The following is a 16,533-nucleotide window of genomic DNA, read 5'->3' on the forward strand; positions in this document are numbered from 1 at the left end:
GTCAACTTTGAACTAAAAATACTCGAAATTTCGATCAAACACATAGGTATTTTACTATATCAAAATGTTTGTAATTTTATTCTCTTTAAAATGGGTGCTCGCCCAAAGCTCTACCTTTTACCGTTCAAAAGTTTTCGAAGTTTAAAGTTGCGGAAACAAGCTTCAAGCGGTAAGTATTGAACTTTGAACTAAAAATACTCGAAATTTTGATCGAACACATAGGTATTTTATTATTGCAAAATGTTCGTTATTTTATTCTCTTCAAAATGGTTCTTCACCCAAAGCTCTAGCTTTCACCGTTCAAAAGCTCTCGTAGTTTAAAGTTGCGGAAAGTGGTTAATTCAGTATGTTAATCCGTCCGCCATTACCATTACTGGCCGTTAGTGTTGAACTGTTGATCACTAACCACTTTCCGCAGCATTAAACTACGAGAGCTTTTGAACGGTAAAAGTTAGAGCTTTGGGTGAAGAACCATTTTGAAGAGAATAAAATAACGAACATTTTGCAATAATAAAATACCTATGTGTTCGATCAAAATTTCGAGTATTTTTAGTTCAAAGTTCAATACTTACCGCTTGAAGCTTGTTTCCGCAACTTTAAACTTCGAAAACTTTTGAACGGTAAAAGGTAGAGCTTTGGGCGAGCACCCATTTTAAAGAGAATAAAATTACAAACATTTTGATATAGTAAAATACCTATGTGTTCGATCGAAATTTCGAGTATTTTTAGTTCAAAGTTGACATTACGAAGAAACGGTGGATAAAAGTATTCATAAAACCGTTATTTTTACGCGAAATGATAAAAATTATACATCAATCGATAGGGAATTTCACTGTCTTTAATTTGAGACCACATTCAAGTTCACCAGCATCCGCGAACAATCGAAAAAGTTGGACTTTTTACATAAAAACTTCGAAATCCGTGTATTTTTAATAGCACAGAGGAATGTTTTGCCTACCAGGAGTGATAAGAACAGGCAGAGAGTATGCAACCCGCGGATTGTAGAAAAGCCCAATTTGAATTTGGGTGATTTCGTTCATTGTGAGAGTCTAGAGAATCGTAATGAGGAGTCGTGAGAATCGTAATGAGGAGTCGCGAGAATCGAAATATCGGAGTCGGGAGAATCGAAATATCGGAGTCGCGAGAATCAAATTACCGGAATCGCGAATCATATTACATTTGCGATTCCTGCTTGAAAAGAGTCAGATTTCACATTTTTCGATTCATCTGTCAGGTGAATCGAAAATGGAATCCGATTCCGGAATCGGATTCATGCGATTCTCACGACTCCTTAAAAAAATCGGAATCGCGCCATCTCTGATTGTTGATCGTTCTATTTAATGTTTTGTACTTAATTTATTAATGGATAAATGAATTTTAACAGACTTGATGTCTAGATCATTGTACTTTGTACGTCATTATCCAGTTTTATAACTCATGCCTTTTTTACTAATAAAATGCAAAGCAAAATGTCACTTACAACACGATGTTGTATTTGTTTTGAAAGTCGAAGGTTCCAAGAAGGTACCTATTTATCAAATTCGAGATCGGGGCATTTTATGGGAATTGAGATTGTACTGAGTCAGTTCAGTGGTGAGAACTGGAACTGGAAAGTTATTTACGATACCTAACACGTTCTTCGATGAATACAGGTTTTCACATGGTACATGGTTCGTGTATTTCAAATTCGTCAATTTATGACAGATGATAATTTCAACTTATAAGCGTCAATTTCATTGAAAAAATATGAAGAAACTTGCCATCAGAAAAACCTACGTGGCGTTTAGATTCATAGATATTTTTTTGAAATTTCGTGAAAATCGGCAGTCCATGCTGCTTGCTTGCTGAAGGTTTTTGTTTTTTGCCATCGTTGACCTTCTTCAAGTTCGACAACAACAATAACAACATGGACGCGTGTTTGTTGTGACGTCATTTCTGGCTACGCGTTAAAATGTTGGCTTTGTAGGCAACAAAACTCGCGATGCAGGCAGCTGCGTTATGCCTATTTTCGTTCAAGGTCACAAATAATTTTTGAAATTGGCCATCACTAGCGCCAGGCTAACAGCCATCAACCACCACAGCATTGAAATCTGTGGTTCAAACAAAGAAAAACAATCTAGAAATCTTATGATATGAATTATCAAAAAGGAGCCATTTTGTCCGTTAAAGTGCAAAAAGTAATGTGTAATGTGATTAAATTGATGGTATTTTCCTCACTCAAGAAACACCCTAGTAAGTAATTACTCCTATTGTAAAGAGGTGGCGGATTACTTATCGTTTAAGCTTACTCTGAAGATGTACATGTTGCACGAACTGCTGTGATAAGAATATTATTTACTGTTATGGTACTTCATAAACTTCACTGATACACAACGTTGATGTCAAATTATTGAAGGATTTCAAAGCGTTATGAACATTCAGCAGGTTTGAGGTCATGAAATCACGTTGATCAACACTTCTCAGTATTTCAATTCTGAATTTGTCTTATCAGTGTTTGAGCATGAGCTTGAGTGATAACAGGTTTTTCGAATGTAATGGAGGAATTATGATCTCTGATGTGCACGTTTCAACTAATTATTATTTTCAGCATTGTATCCTTCTAATTGGTGTCGTTATGATTGATTTTCGAATATTGTTTTTGGAATGCCGAGTAATATGAGTCGGTGTTCCGCATTTCAGGCATACGTTTTGAAACACGTTGGGTAGTGGGTGGCCTGGCTGGGGCCGGGTACTCGTCAATCATCATTTTTTCAATTTATAAATTCAAAATTCAAGGGGGTTTGATGAACTAAAATGGGAGAAACTTTTCTCAGAGTCAAATTTCAAATTTGATTTGATGAATTACATAACTCGAAAAATGTGCATTGCAGTTGTTGTTTCAATGCAAAATGAAAGCGTTTCGCATGCTCCATTGAAATAATCACTCAAACATTCATTTTTCCGATGACATTTCAAATTTTCAATTAAGTACTTATCAAGTTTTGATTGGTACTTGCAGCGAATTTTCACTTCTCTCTTCGTTTTGGCACTTTTGGCAAATTAAAAGGGGTTCGCACGTTGCTCTTGACTTCATCCAGCCTTTCTTTGAGAAATACTTACATGAATGAAAATGAATGAGCACCAGCGCTGAGTGAGTAGTTGTACTGACTACTGTAATTCTGTATTCATCAATTGATTCTAAATTTGAAAATAATGTAAAGTAGACGTGAAAAGTTCCATCATTTGATTGAAAAGTTGGAAAATCTGCGCTTTGTTTCTGTTTTTGAAATTACTGGTAAATTACTCGACCACGTTGTGATTGTGGCTTGTGGCGCAGTCATTTTACATTGGGCAGCAAGGTGTTTTTGTTGTTCGATGAGGACGAGGATTTGCTGTGAATTGCTACGTTTATTGCCGCGATGAATTTTATTTCGGGTGGCCTCCACTACGAAATAAGAGAATGTTCATAGAATAACGTGAAACTGTTTCTATTGAATTCAAAATTTAACGAATGCAATTGGAATAGAAAATAGAATAGGTATCAATAATCAAAGTACCATACCTAGTGTTTCGTTTTGAAGTCTTATCTTACTCCTGAGGTATTAGAATTCTATTGAATTGAACATTGAATGCAATTCTGACTGTCTATACCATAGATATTAAGTATTAAACAGGATCGGAAGCTCGTGTGTTCGGAATTCGGCGAACACTTGCTTCTGATTGGCTAAATCATTCGTGGGTGAAGATCAGCTGATTCCGATAAAAGTTGAATAGAAAGCTCGCAATTTGAAGTTTTTGGCCATTAACTTAATATCTAAAACACTCTTGAGTCTTGATGATTCCTTCTTTCACCTTTCAGTTTCAATCATTTGATGATTTGAAGCAATTAAAACTGACATTTTGAAGCTTCTCCCTCTAAAATTCTAAATAGGATAGGCCGCGCTTTTTTGAGACATGTTTCTCTGTACATTTTAAATGTAAGCTTACGACCCAGTTTAATATTTATATCTATGGTCTATATTCCCTCTTCCCTTGCATCCCTGCAACATAATATTTAAGAAACTAAACATGATTTTGAGAATGAATATTATTGTTGTTAGGTAGTTCAATATTTCTAATTTTCTAGTGTAGTTAGAATCATCAATCATAGAATTTAGGTACTTGTTATTTTTTTACTTTTGGAATTTGAGACAATACTTACCCCCTGACTGAAAAGTTGTAGGCTATAATACTCTGTTAATTTTGATGAACTACTCGATTACTCGTCTATCCGGTACCAGTAATGGGTTTTGTCGTTACCTATCAATTCGTGATTACTCAGTGAATAGGTATCATGAAAAATTATGCAATTTTGATTTTGTACAAAATGAATTGACTGTAAATTTTGAATTTGAGTGTGAAATACTCATACTTGAATACCTAATCATTAGATGCGTTTTTTACCCGGATTTTGACAGATTTATCATTTAGAATCCAATAGAATTAGAATCAGCTAAAGTAGTAGCTTTTGAAAATGAATAGATTTACTTGAAAATATAAGACTTCTGAGGTTTTGAAATTTGAAATTTGGCGAATGGAATCTGAAAAGTGTTAAAAAGAACGACTTAAAAAAATGTCGAATATCCATATTCTTGAAAATCTGCCAAAATTCGTGTAAAAAACATGGTATCAAAGTTAAACAAACGCTATGATGTTGATTTCGAGAAAATTTAGATTTTTTACTAAGTACATACAAAAAATATGCAGCGCTGAATTTTCTACCCTCCTGTAAATAAAAGTGTTGCTGAAGTTATAGGATTTTTAACACCTTTTTCATTGCTGAAGTCTGTTACATTTCAAAATATGTAGTGCATAAAAGGATAAAAACGTTCAAATAAGTAACCTCGGCAATGAAAAGGGTGTTAAAAATCCGTAAGACTAAGAATAATTAATAAATTTTCCATCTTGATTTTTGTGGAAGTGGCGTTTGTTTAACTTTGATACCAAGCTCCTCAGTTTCACTTGAAAATAATAACAGATTTTTCACAAATTTATTTACCCTATCAAGTTTCTCCTTCTCGTAGTTCTCGTATTGATTTTTTTGAGAGCATTCAATTTTTACCTACGCTGCACTGGCGATCCTAGCGCGAACTAAATAAAGAATTTAACTGCCCTTGCCTGCCTGCCTGCCTGGCCGCGCACGTTGTTCATTTTTTTATCGCATGATGTCGCAATAAAATTTTGACTGATGCACTTGGCTCTTCAGAGGAATTTTTTCAATAATTTCATCCCTGAATTTCAGTAGGCTACCTGGATAGGGACTTGAAGTTGGGTTGGCAACGTGCAGACTGCAGAGAAAACAAACAGGATGCACGTTGCTAACTGTACTCTGATGTTATGAAATCTCAAACAAAATATACCTATGTTCAATGTACATATAAATATCTATTGGAGGGCCCACATCTGACATCTGTTACTCAATGCAGAATGCACATCTAATTCGAAGAACATCTCATTTCTGAATCAATTATGAATTAGGTGTTCTTGTTATCTAGCTAAGTAAATTGGTACTGGTACCTATTTGAAATATGCTTTGATTCAAATATGCACATAATTTTTTTTCTTTTTTTTCGTAATACATAGTCTACATAATTAATAATTATTAGTTCCAAAAATCATGAGAATCAGAACTATGTTGCTGCATTTAGCGTTATGTACATATTCAGTCATACTCTTGGTTAAATCTTTAGTCCTCACACGTTTTTGAATTGTCTTGGCAATCACCTAAAGAATCGACCTATACCATATCTAGCATGGCTGAGCAAGTGAGCATGCGCTCTACGTTGAATAGTACCTTCATTGTGCGATTTTTACAAAGTTATTAAATCCCATTAGATTATTTTGTTCAAGTGCTTTTGTTCTCGTATCTAGTCTTCGGTTTCAATTGTGCTTAAAGTTTCAATCTTGAAAGAGCCAAGTCGTTGAATGTGTGTTACTGAAAAATAACCACAATACGTATTGTAGGATAAATAATGACCTGTGGGTGATCTTAAGAATCAAAACAAACTGTGTATGGATTTCTTGATTGTCTGGTTTATGAAAATTCATTTTGCTGTAGGTAAAACTTTGAATTTTTCTCATGTCGTAGTCTTAACGTCAACGAACAACTGAACGGTCCTGTTGAGTTGCGATGGTTCTGGTTTCAGTTTTTGAAAATGTGAATGTGAGTTTCAGACTTCGGTTTTACTTGAGTGCAAAAAGTTCAATTCAACGTAAAACTTAAAAGTAAATAAATGACACTGTCTCATTGGAAAATTTCCGAATTAACAGTCTTGAGAAAATTGATTTTGACCCAAAAAAAAATTGCCATTAACTAACATGTCGCAATATACATATCGTGGAAGACACCCAACTACACCATCAGCCCGATCTCGTCAATTTGTTCTATGTTTAATTATTTTTACCAAAGATATTGTGAATTCCATTATTTTGGGTATCCCTGAACCCTCTTCCAGACCACCTGAGGGGCAAAAATTTATCTCTAGACACGTACCTATCAACTCGAAATACATCATACATATTGCAATTCCGGAGAAATCAAAAATCTTCGATTTGTTTTACTCATTTTCGTCAAATTCAGTTTTTTTAAATTTGGAAAAATATTGTCCTCCCCCACATTTTCAAGAAAAGGTCCTTTTGGCCCTCCAAATGATGTTCGTCCTTTTTGGTACCTATGAAGTTCCCAAAGTTGAAAAATATCAAAAAATTGATGTCTGTATAGGTAGAGTCTGTAGGTACGGATTATTTGAAGTTTCAAGTCGTGGATATGTGTTTGTACTTTTGTTCTTCGCATAAAGCACGATTAATATTGATAATAAGGTTATCAATTCAATACTAAAAAATCTAGCGGAAACTGAAATTAACATCTCAACATAATTACCTACTTATGGTTTCATCATTTGAGGTAAAAATTCCTAATGAACGCGGTTCTCTCAGAATTAGAATATTTTCGCGCATGCTAACGCTTGGTCTATTCTCTTACCTGTATTGTGTATTATTAATTTATTATTTCGAATCAAGAATACAACAATTTACAGTTTATACTTACTCGTAGTTTAACTAGCACGTGTCACGTGTAGCTTTTCTGTAAAATACCTATGATAATTTTGAAGAAACGAGTTATTTTACTCTGGAAGCGATATCAGCTTTTTATTCGATAATGATTTGTACGCATGCGCGCCACGCACATTATTCTCGAGTTACTTCTATTTATAGGGAAATACTTACCTACTTAATTAAATTACACCGTATAATTGTAATGATGATTTTTAATTCGTCCCAATATACTAAATCGTCCGTCGAAAGTCTTGGTTTCGTGGAATATTCTCGTTCTAACAGTTTTTTAACCACAGAATTCATAATTATCTAAGTACTTGAATTATCCGTAAATCACGTGTTCATTCAATATTGATGTTACGATGAAGAAATTACCTATACCTACTTACGAATAATTTCATTTTCACGGCCGTAAAATTGACGAATATTTGTTTTATTCTGTTTTTAGGAGCAAACATGAACTGAATGATTTTCGTTCAAGGATGGAAAACGCATCCGATGGTTGCGTTAGAAGAAACCCAGACAGAAGTGGAAAAACATCTACGAAACCGTACGTGAATAAACCGATCTTCAGGCGAAAATTAATCGAAAAATATTCCACCGCGAGGTACAACATAAACACAAAACGAGTTGCGGTTCAAAAGTCACCAACTAGTCAAACTCCCACTGCCGATAATGCGGCGGCCGTCAAAGTGCCGCTTGAAAATGGTAATTCATCGTCGCCGATTGAAAATCATCCAAAACCTGGTAACGATCTGCAGACTTCGCCTGGTTCGTCGAAGAATAATACCATTTCTACAACACCAACCGCTCGTAAGTTGGTCTACAAGGAAACCTCGACCAACACCAGCTTCGAAAATGATTCTTCGTTGAAAACTGCAGCAGATGGTGCTTCTCCAGCTAAAAAACCGACTTTGGGAAATTCTAGAAAAAGAAAACTAGATCCCAGCGCTGGTACGTCTACGTCTTCGGCTCCGAAAACTGCAGCAGATGGTGCTTCTTCAGCTAAAGAACCGACTTTGGGAAATTCTAGAAAAAGGAAACTAGATCCCAGCGCTGGTACGTCTACGTCTTCAGCTCCAAAAGCAAAGTGGAGAATCGCGCCGAGAACAGTATACAATAGTTTGTGGGATCTTTATCAGAACACGCTTGAAATTAAAACCGAAGATCAGGAGCCGGAACATGATGCGAAGAAGGAGACGAAAAAGCGCAAAGATATTTGGTCGAGAAAACAAAAGCGAAGAAAACCGTTACCGGTTAGTAAAAAGCCAACTGCAGATAGGAATTATTTCGATCCTTACGTGGAATGTCTGAAAGAAGCGGAAACCCAGTCGGCGAACTCGTCTCCTGGTTTGGTCAACGATAAATTAGGTATTGTTATGTACCTAGGTGTCAACAGGCCTTTGTTTCCGTTGATGTACAGAAATCTCCGGTCGCTGAATGGCTCGAATGATCAGAAAATCACCGCCGTTTGGTCCGAATTCGCGTTATCAACGTTGATAACTAAACCAGAGGATAAAAAATGTACGCCGATTTTAGTACCGATCAGAGATCCGGAGCTTGCCACTTTAGCATCGGAATGTCTCGATGGAAACGCTTCTCCGGCGCCATTGAACGTTTCAATTACATCGTCTGCAACCGACGAAGATGCGACGAAGAACGATAGTAATAATTTGCCAGTTGAAATAAAGCGAGAAGATAACGATACGTCAATCCCGGTTGGCCAGAAAAAACGAAAATACAGTAAATATAGTTCGATACCCAAATCTTACGAATTACGTCGTACTATCGCGACTAATGATAAAAAACCCGACGACGACGACGACGACGTACCCGAGCCTGAAAAACATACAGAAATGAAACCGGTTACTCCCGTTGTTACTTCTAGTCCCGAATTTGAGCCGCAGCCTATTCCACAGCCATCGATTATCGACGAAAAAGCGATTCTGAAAAAATTCGGATACAAAGAATGCTTCGTGGCTATTCCGAAACTTTCAGATACTCTGATAAAATACCTCAGCGCTGGTAATTACAGCAACCAATCGGCCGAACTCAAAGATCCAACCGAAAGGGAGCTGATCGAAGAAACAGACGACTTCGGTCTCATACAATGTACTCGAACCGACGGTATCATCATCGATTACGTTACCCGGAATCGTTCTCTGGTTTATTTTTACAAATTGAAAAAGATGTTGGATTTTCAAAAAACCAACAACAAGTATTTCGTATCGTGCGATTACATTTTGATCGATAACGTCGCTGACGACGAAGAAGATGTCGATGTCGATATCGTATCGGTTCCTCAGCACGACGAACGCGATGTATCAATGAAGCCAGCGGCAGCAACGCACGGACCGCGAAATTCCAAAAATCCCAACGATTTATTCAAATCGTCCAAGATTTCCGAATGGAAGGATAAATCGAACAACATTAGTTGGGTGAAGAATAACGATCTGAAATGCGCTTCCGACGTCAAATGGCTTTTGATCTCGTTAGATAAACATATCGCGTCTCTGAGCTACGCCAGCGGATGCGTTCTACGTTACAGACTTCTATTCGAAATCATCTACAGGGCGGAGTTATCGAAAAAAGTCATCTGTTGCGAACTCTCCAAGGCGTCCGATGGTGGCAAAGATTCGTTGACTTTCGGCGTTTACGCGTTCCCGGGACTTTGCGACAAAGTACTCGTCGGACCGTATTTGAATCACGAAGAGCATCAATTATCTGCCATCATACGAACGAGTAACGGTAGCTCGGAACGTACTCTCATCAAAACGCTCGAAGAAAAGGAAAACTTGCCGCAGCAGTCGGACGAATCGCACAACGTTAAACATATCAACGCTAAATGGTGGTCCGGTAAACGCAACAACGATTTAACCGAGCAGTATTTGAACTTCTTCTTTAATCCGTCCGCGGTGAAATGCGCTCCGACAACGGATAGACTTAGTTTGGCGAAAATCATCAGCGATCATCCTTGCCATAATTACCACGCTTACGAAATCACCGGTCGCGAAAGTAACTTGGTATTGTTTCACGATCGTACCAACGCTATACCGAAAACCACCACCGTTACTCCGACTGAAATTCCAGCGCAAATCGAACCCGAGGTAAGTCTTCGAGATTCGTTATTTTGCTTTCTGAATGTTTTAATTCTTCGGCTTTACACTAACGTACCGCGATTATTACTGATTTCAGATTCCCGCTATCCCTGCTAGTCGATCGAAAAGAGCTCCGACAGTATCGCTGCATCCGGCCGAACCGAGGAATTTGAGGAAAAAACCTCGCAGAGATTATAGCCAACTCATCACCGACGACATGGCGATCCATCCGAATTATAAATACTCCGAGTTCTACATCACCGATGTGAAATCTCTGCGAAAGCGTCCTGTTAATACTGAAGCGAAACCGAAGCGTCCTTCTCATCCCTCTCAACCTGCTCGTTCTAAAATGACGGAAAAATTGCAACGCGCCAGTCGATATCACGAATCTCCAGAAATGCATATAATGAACGAACGAGTTCGAAGGCTGGAATTTCGTAATCGGAGGAATGATTTGGCTTCGGTGCTGCAATCACGTCCAGACGGATCGTATAATGCGCAACCTTTGGTTTCAATATTGATTCAGGTAAGATTATTACCTAATACATATCGAGTAAATACCGAATATCATTCGTCAGGTGAAATAGGTACGTAGAATGAGTAGGCTTATGGCTTACATTTAAATTATGAAAACGACGAATGGTGATTCTTTTGAAATATTATACCTATGTATTATTTATTGAAGAAAGAGAGAAAAAAAGATGATGTTTATTTTCGTGTAGTTTCAAGTACATAGTAAATTATTCCAACTCGCTGTAATTTTAATTATTTTTTCTTTTTTTTTGTAGGCAAAAGAAATTATAACGTATTTAGAAGTGGATAACAATAAACTCGACGAAGAAGCAAAACGATTGCGTACAGAACAGTCAGCGTTGATGAGAACGTTTACAGCCAAAATAAGAAGTACGTATCATTTAATCAAGAGGTGATATTTTATTTAGTCTTCGAAGACATTATTTTCTTCTTATTATTGCTGAGTCATCGATGCAATATGGGGATGTGATTTCATGGCGAGTAATCCAAATTCAGCGATTGAAAAAAAAATCAGCGTTTTGATTTTCTAATCATCATTTAGGTAGTAACAAACTTGCATTCCGAAAAGTTTTTTTTTCAAAAATTGCCCAGAAGTCTCGCATGGGTACTTTTTGAAAATCTGGAGTTCCTAAAATACATCTGGAGACTCCAGAACGGCTTGAAAAAACCTTCGACCGACTCAGCGTTTGAAATTGAATTACAAAGTAAACCTTGGCTTCCCAACTTCGTTGAATGAGAACATTGTGGAAATTCCAACTTTCAAAAATTTTGCTGGAGGCTCCAGAACTACTCGCTTTTAATCGATTCGAGAAGATCAAAAATTGGGTTCATGCCAAATTTTATCTTTCTAGTTAAATTTGGTGAAATTTTAATTTTTTAAATTTTTTGCCTACATTTTTGATTTTTAAAAAAATCGTCGAAAATTGAAAAATGCCCATTTAGTCCGGCATATGACAATAGAAATAATTGCACCCCCCCCCCGGCCGATCCTCCGGTACAACTTTTTCCTTAAAGGGGACATCCTAAGGAACATTTTAAAGCAAACTTGCCAAAAAAAAAAAGTTGACCTTACTTACAAAATGACGGCCATTTTGTAAGTAAGGCCAACTTTTTTTTCCGCAAGTTTACTTTAAAATGTTCCTTAGGATGTCCTCTTTAAGAAAAAAGACGTCCCGGAGGATCGGCGGGGGGGGATGCAATTACTCCTATTGTCATATGCCGGACTAATTAGCTTATACTTTTTTTGCTTACTCTTTTTCGATTTATCTAGTTTTGTCCCATTCAAAAAAAAATGTAATTCATCTCTGGTTACACTTTTTTGGGGTACTTTCGCTTTAAAACGCTTTCGTATTTATTTCATGCAGGTCTATTTATTAATTTATTTATTCATCTTTCTATATTCTAGGTCACGATATCAAATCAGAAAAACATAAAAACGCCATGGCTTTCTTGACCAGGTGGAAACAAATGAAAGCCGATCAACGATACAGACTGATAGACATGTTAGGTCATGCTTTCGATAAACCAAAACCAACCAAAGTTTCCAAACGACCAGCTGCCGCTTCGCGAACAGACAACAACCGTTCACTATCGCTGCAGCGCCACTTTTCAAATTTGAAAAAACAGACACCAGAAAGAGCTCCATCGTATACTGGCAGAGGCGACGAATTAACGTACAAGGAGCTGGACTCGCCGCCTCCCAGAGATGAAGATGTAGTGCAACGCACCATGAGCAGAATACGAAAACGCCAAAAAATGAGAGACTCGTTAAGAAACCGCAAGGTTTCGAATCATCAAGTTCCAATCGAATCGTTAGAGTACGATGTCAGCGAACAGGTGGTCTGCGAAGATGGTAAATCATCCGATCCTCTCGGATCCAGTCATATGTTGGATGATGTGGGTGAAATTCCAATTATTATTTCGAATATGCCTCCTGATGTGGATCCGTACGCTGCCGATCCGTTAGCAGATTACGATGATGGTTGTGATGCTTCGTCCGCAAATGGTGAGTGGATCAGTTTGTTGTTGATATTGTTGTAGTTTTTGATCTTAAATGAAAGTAGTATTTTTGGAAAGAATCCGGTTCGAAACATTTGTTAACTAAAATTTAGCAGAAAACTTGATTTGTAACCAGAAATGATGCTTCCAAGAACTGTAACTCTCCATTCACATTTTCGACCATTGTTGGTAATTTTTTTGGGGTCCGAAAACTATTATTTTGAATCCGCAGACTCCAAATTACGCCCAAATTCCAGGAAGCTTGACTTCTATTTAAAAAAAAAAAAAAACAATTTCCAGATTTGTACCTAACCAATCTCATTTTTTGGACTTCAAATATTTGGAAAACCTAAAAAAAAAAAAAAAAATGTTTTTGATTTTCCAATTATTAATATCAATTTCCCAAAATTGAAAAAAAAATTAATGATTTTCTCTTTTGAAAATGTAAAAAAAGATACGAACTGGTGTAATGTGAAATCTCCATATAAACACGTGTAAATACTAAGACATTCGTACAAACCAGAATTTAGGTTAATTGCCCGATGTAATCGTTGTTACAGGTAAATTTTCGGCTTCTAAAAGAAAATACTCGTGTCACCCGCTCTACTGGGAACACAATTACTGCAACATGATCGACGAACCGCCGAACCGCTGGGATAATATCATCGCCAATCGGTTGGCACAATCAAAAAGTCGTCCAGTAAGATCGACTGTGCCAGTGAAACCGACTACGGAAAATGGATATCGTCCGAATATGCCAATTATACCTCAGTTTGGACCACTACTAGCAACAACAACGACACTGATAAGGAATTCATTCCGACCGAACACTCCTTGGAATCCATTCAGACCGAATAATCCTATCATAGGTAATGGCATCTCGTTGTTACATCGATCACTTAATACGGTACGAACGCGAGGACCGAAACCAGTATCATCGGTGGTCACACCGACGACTCCTACGATTGCGACTGCGGCTCCGGTACGAAGACCGACCCCGACCCCTAGTCCGAGAGTGGCCGCTGCATCGACAACGCCAACGCCAGCGCCAACTTTCCAAATCAGAATAAACGATACGGGCGATGAAAATCTCGGCATCGATATACTAGATAATGGTCGAATGTTCGCTCGGTTGAATATCGCCAAGATAAACCCAGGAGGTAGCGCGAACAAGACCGGGACGACGTCTTCGTCAACTTCTCGTAGTGGCATAGCCGGTACTGCGACTTCTAATAAAATCATGACGATTATTCAGCGATTTCTACAGCAAATGGAAAAAACCTCTCCGGCCACCGATACCAACGACGACGAACGTACCAAGCAGGCTAAACGAAATTACGTCGTTAATTCGTTGAAATCGTTCATCAGTAAGTTCGAAAGCCGTAGAAGGAGTTTGGAAGAATGCGGCGATCCTTCGTCGCAAGCGTTCAATGCGGACGAAGCCAGTACATCCAGCCTTGTCGATAATATCGAACTCGAGTCTGGTTATTCATCGAAAAGCGAAGAAAGTTGCGATCGCGAGTACGGTCCCAGAGTCAAAGAATCGCCTGCTGCTGTTGCTGTACTCGAACCGGAACGCGAACCCGTACGTATCATCGAGCAAGAAACTATCGAAAATATCGTTGTGAGCGACGAAGAACTATCGCAAGAGGAAGAGGTCGAGGAGGACGACGAAGACGATATAGAAGAAGAAGTCGTACAAGACGACGAATTAATCGCCGAAGAGGAAGAAGAAGAAGAAATCGTCGGCGAAGAAGAGCTCATCGAAGAGGAAGACGAAGAAGAAGAAATCGAAACCGATGAAAACACGCTGCAACAGATAAACGACGTCGACGCGGCGATGCGAGTAAACGAAACCGATCCTTTTGCCGAATCCGACGATGATTCTACCGATTCTACGCCACTTTCAATCGATCAGCCGATCGCCGAATCGCTGGCGGCCTTAACAGACGATAAAACCGAGCTATCTGAAAAGCTGCCCAAAGTTATATACGCGACTAACAAGTTCACCATTATCAGACCGAAGAATAAATTCATTCCCAACATAATGAAAACTCCGACCACGATCACCGTTAACCACGATTCAGCTTCGGATCATCTCTCTCGTATTCGAATCAAACCTTCGATCGGTTCTCTTGTTAAATTATCCACCGCTAGTTTACAACTCGCCTCGAAGCAGATGATCAACCAAACTCCGTCGTGGACAGATAACAATAAAGATTCGATAATCAAACGGTTATGGTATTCGCCTGTTTCTAAAACCGATGAAGCCGATGTCAAAGTTGTTCGTCGTGAGTCGTTGCTCAACGAACCGACTAAAACTGACAGTGTCGAGGAGCGAGATACACAAACTAGCGAAGAAGACAATTCAAACGACGAGAAGCCATCGGTTGCCGAAAAAGATAACTCCGGTGCTAAACGTATCGTTATCAAATCGTTCGCTAATCACGAGAAATTCCGAGAAGCTTTCCTGTCCAACGTTGATAAATTATTGACTCCCGAGACGTAGGTTAAACGATTGTTCAAATTTTATTCGTTTTGTTCTGAAAAATCATTCCGCTGGGTTCATCTTATCTGTATCGTAACGCTACCGCATGATTTAATGCTCCAGCGAGAAGATTTTACGCGTAGAATGTTTTTACAAGATGAATTTATTTCTTTGAATAGAAATCAATCTTTTCAGTGTTTTATTTTATTTTATTTTTTTTTCGAAGTTTGCTGTGATAATTTTGTATTTTTCATTTTATTTCATTAGTTTGTATGTTCGTGGGTTTCCCAATTTTTTTTTCTTTTTTTCTTTGTAAATATGAAACGAAGCAGAGTGGAAAACGTTTTAATCTTTCGAAATATTCATTTCTCAATTTGACTGGTACTTTGAATTTTTTTTTTGGATATTCACGCTTTTCCCATTGAAAATGGAAATACTTGATGTGTTATTTTTTCAATTAATATTTCATTATTCGAATTGAGAAAAATATATTAAATTTTTTTATTTATTTGATTCCACTTTGTTTCTAATGTTTGCATTTTGTTTGTATTCCATTAATTAGGTAGTATTATGTCGTGTTTTTTCTTCAGCAGCACTCGAGTATTTGCTACATTATGGTTGTTGTTTTTTTTTTTTTTGTACAGATATGTACTTATGTTTTTCTCCTGTTATTGTACATTTTAAAAATATTTTAATTATTTTGAAATCTCGTGTTTCGCTTTGTTCTAATATTGAACGGTTTCGTCATGATTTTTAATATCAGTTTCTCATTTTACCTAATGTGTCGTATTTTATTCAATTTTGCATTGTATGATATTTCTTCAGGACTGAATAAATTATAAAATCAATTGTTTACACGTTTATTCATTTTATTATGTCACCATTTTAGAGAATTTTCGATCGAAAATCGGTTGATTTTGAGGAAAAAACAGTCGAACAGTTTTCCAGTCATTTCCAGTTTTAGGAAATTAAATTTGAGAACGATCGACGATTTCAGAAAAAATTGGCAATTGGCAAAAAGACTGATAAATCTGAAGAAAAAAAAGTTGAGTAATTTTGATAATAATCTTAAAATTTTTATTTGAAAAGAATAATAATTAATAAAAAATAGTGATTTAATATTTATTGTATGTAAGAACGAATGATATGTTTTATCGAAGCAAAATCATTTCAAGAATTCAAAATAATGTAGGTTATAACCATTTTATGATGTTTTGTTTTTTCAAATAAAATAATAATTTTGAATAAAATTATTGAAATTTTAATAAATTGAAAATCAACTTTTTCTAACGCATCAGTGCCTGAGTTTTTTTTTTCATTTTTTTCTACCGAGTGAAAGTT

General features: G+C 37.1%; 1 protein-coding gene across 1 annotated transcript; it reads left to right on the forward strand.

Moving 5' to 3' along the window:
• The first annotated feature begins 2,071 nt into the window (after positions 1-2,071).
• Positions 2,072-16,045, forward strand: LOC135838078 (uncharacterized). The gene is made up of 6 exons (XM_065353630.1): positions 2,072-2,232; positions 7,523-10,181; positions 10,270-10,698; positions 10,961-11,075; positions 12,112-12,711; positions 13,265-16,045. Exons 2-6 carry the CDS (start codon positions 7,557-7,559, stop codon positions 15,211-15,213), a joined length of 5,718 nt encoding a protein of 1,905 aa, XP_065209702.1. The 5' UTR covers positions 2,072-2,232; positions 7,523-7,556; the 3' UTR covers positions 15,214-16,045.
• Positions 16,046-16,533: the final 488 nt, after the last annotated feature.

Source organism: Planococcus citri, chromosome 2 (genome assembly GCF_950023065.1).
Source record: "Planococcus citri chromosome 2, ihPlaCitr1.1, whole genome shotgun sequence".
NCBI classification, from domain to species: domain Eukaryota; kingdom Metazoa; phylum Arthropoda; class Insecta; order Hemiptera; family Pseudococcidae; genus Planococcus; species Planococcus citri.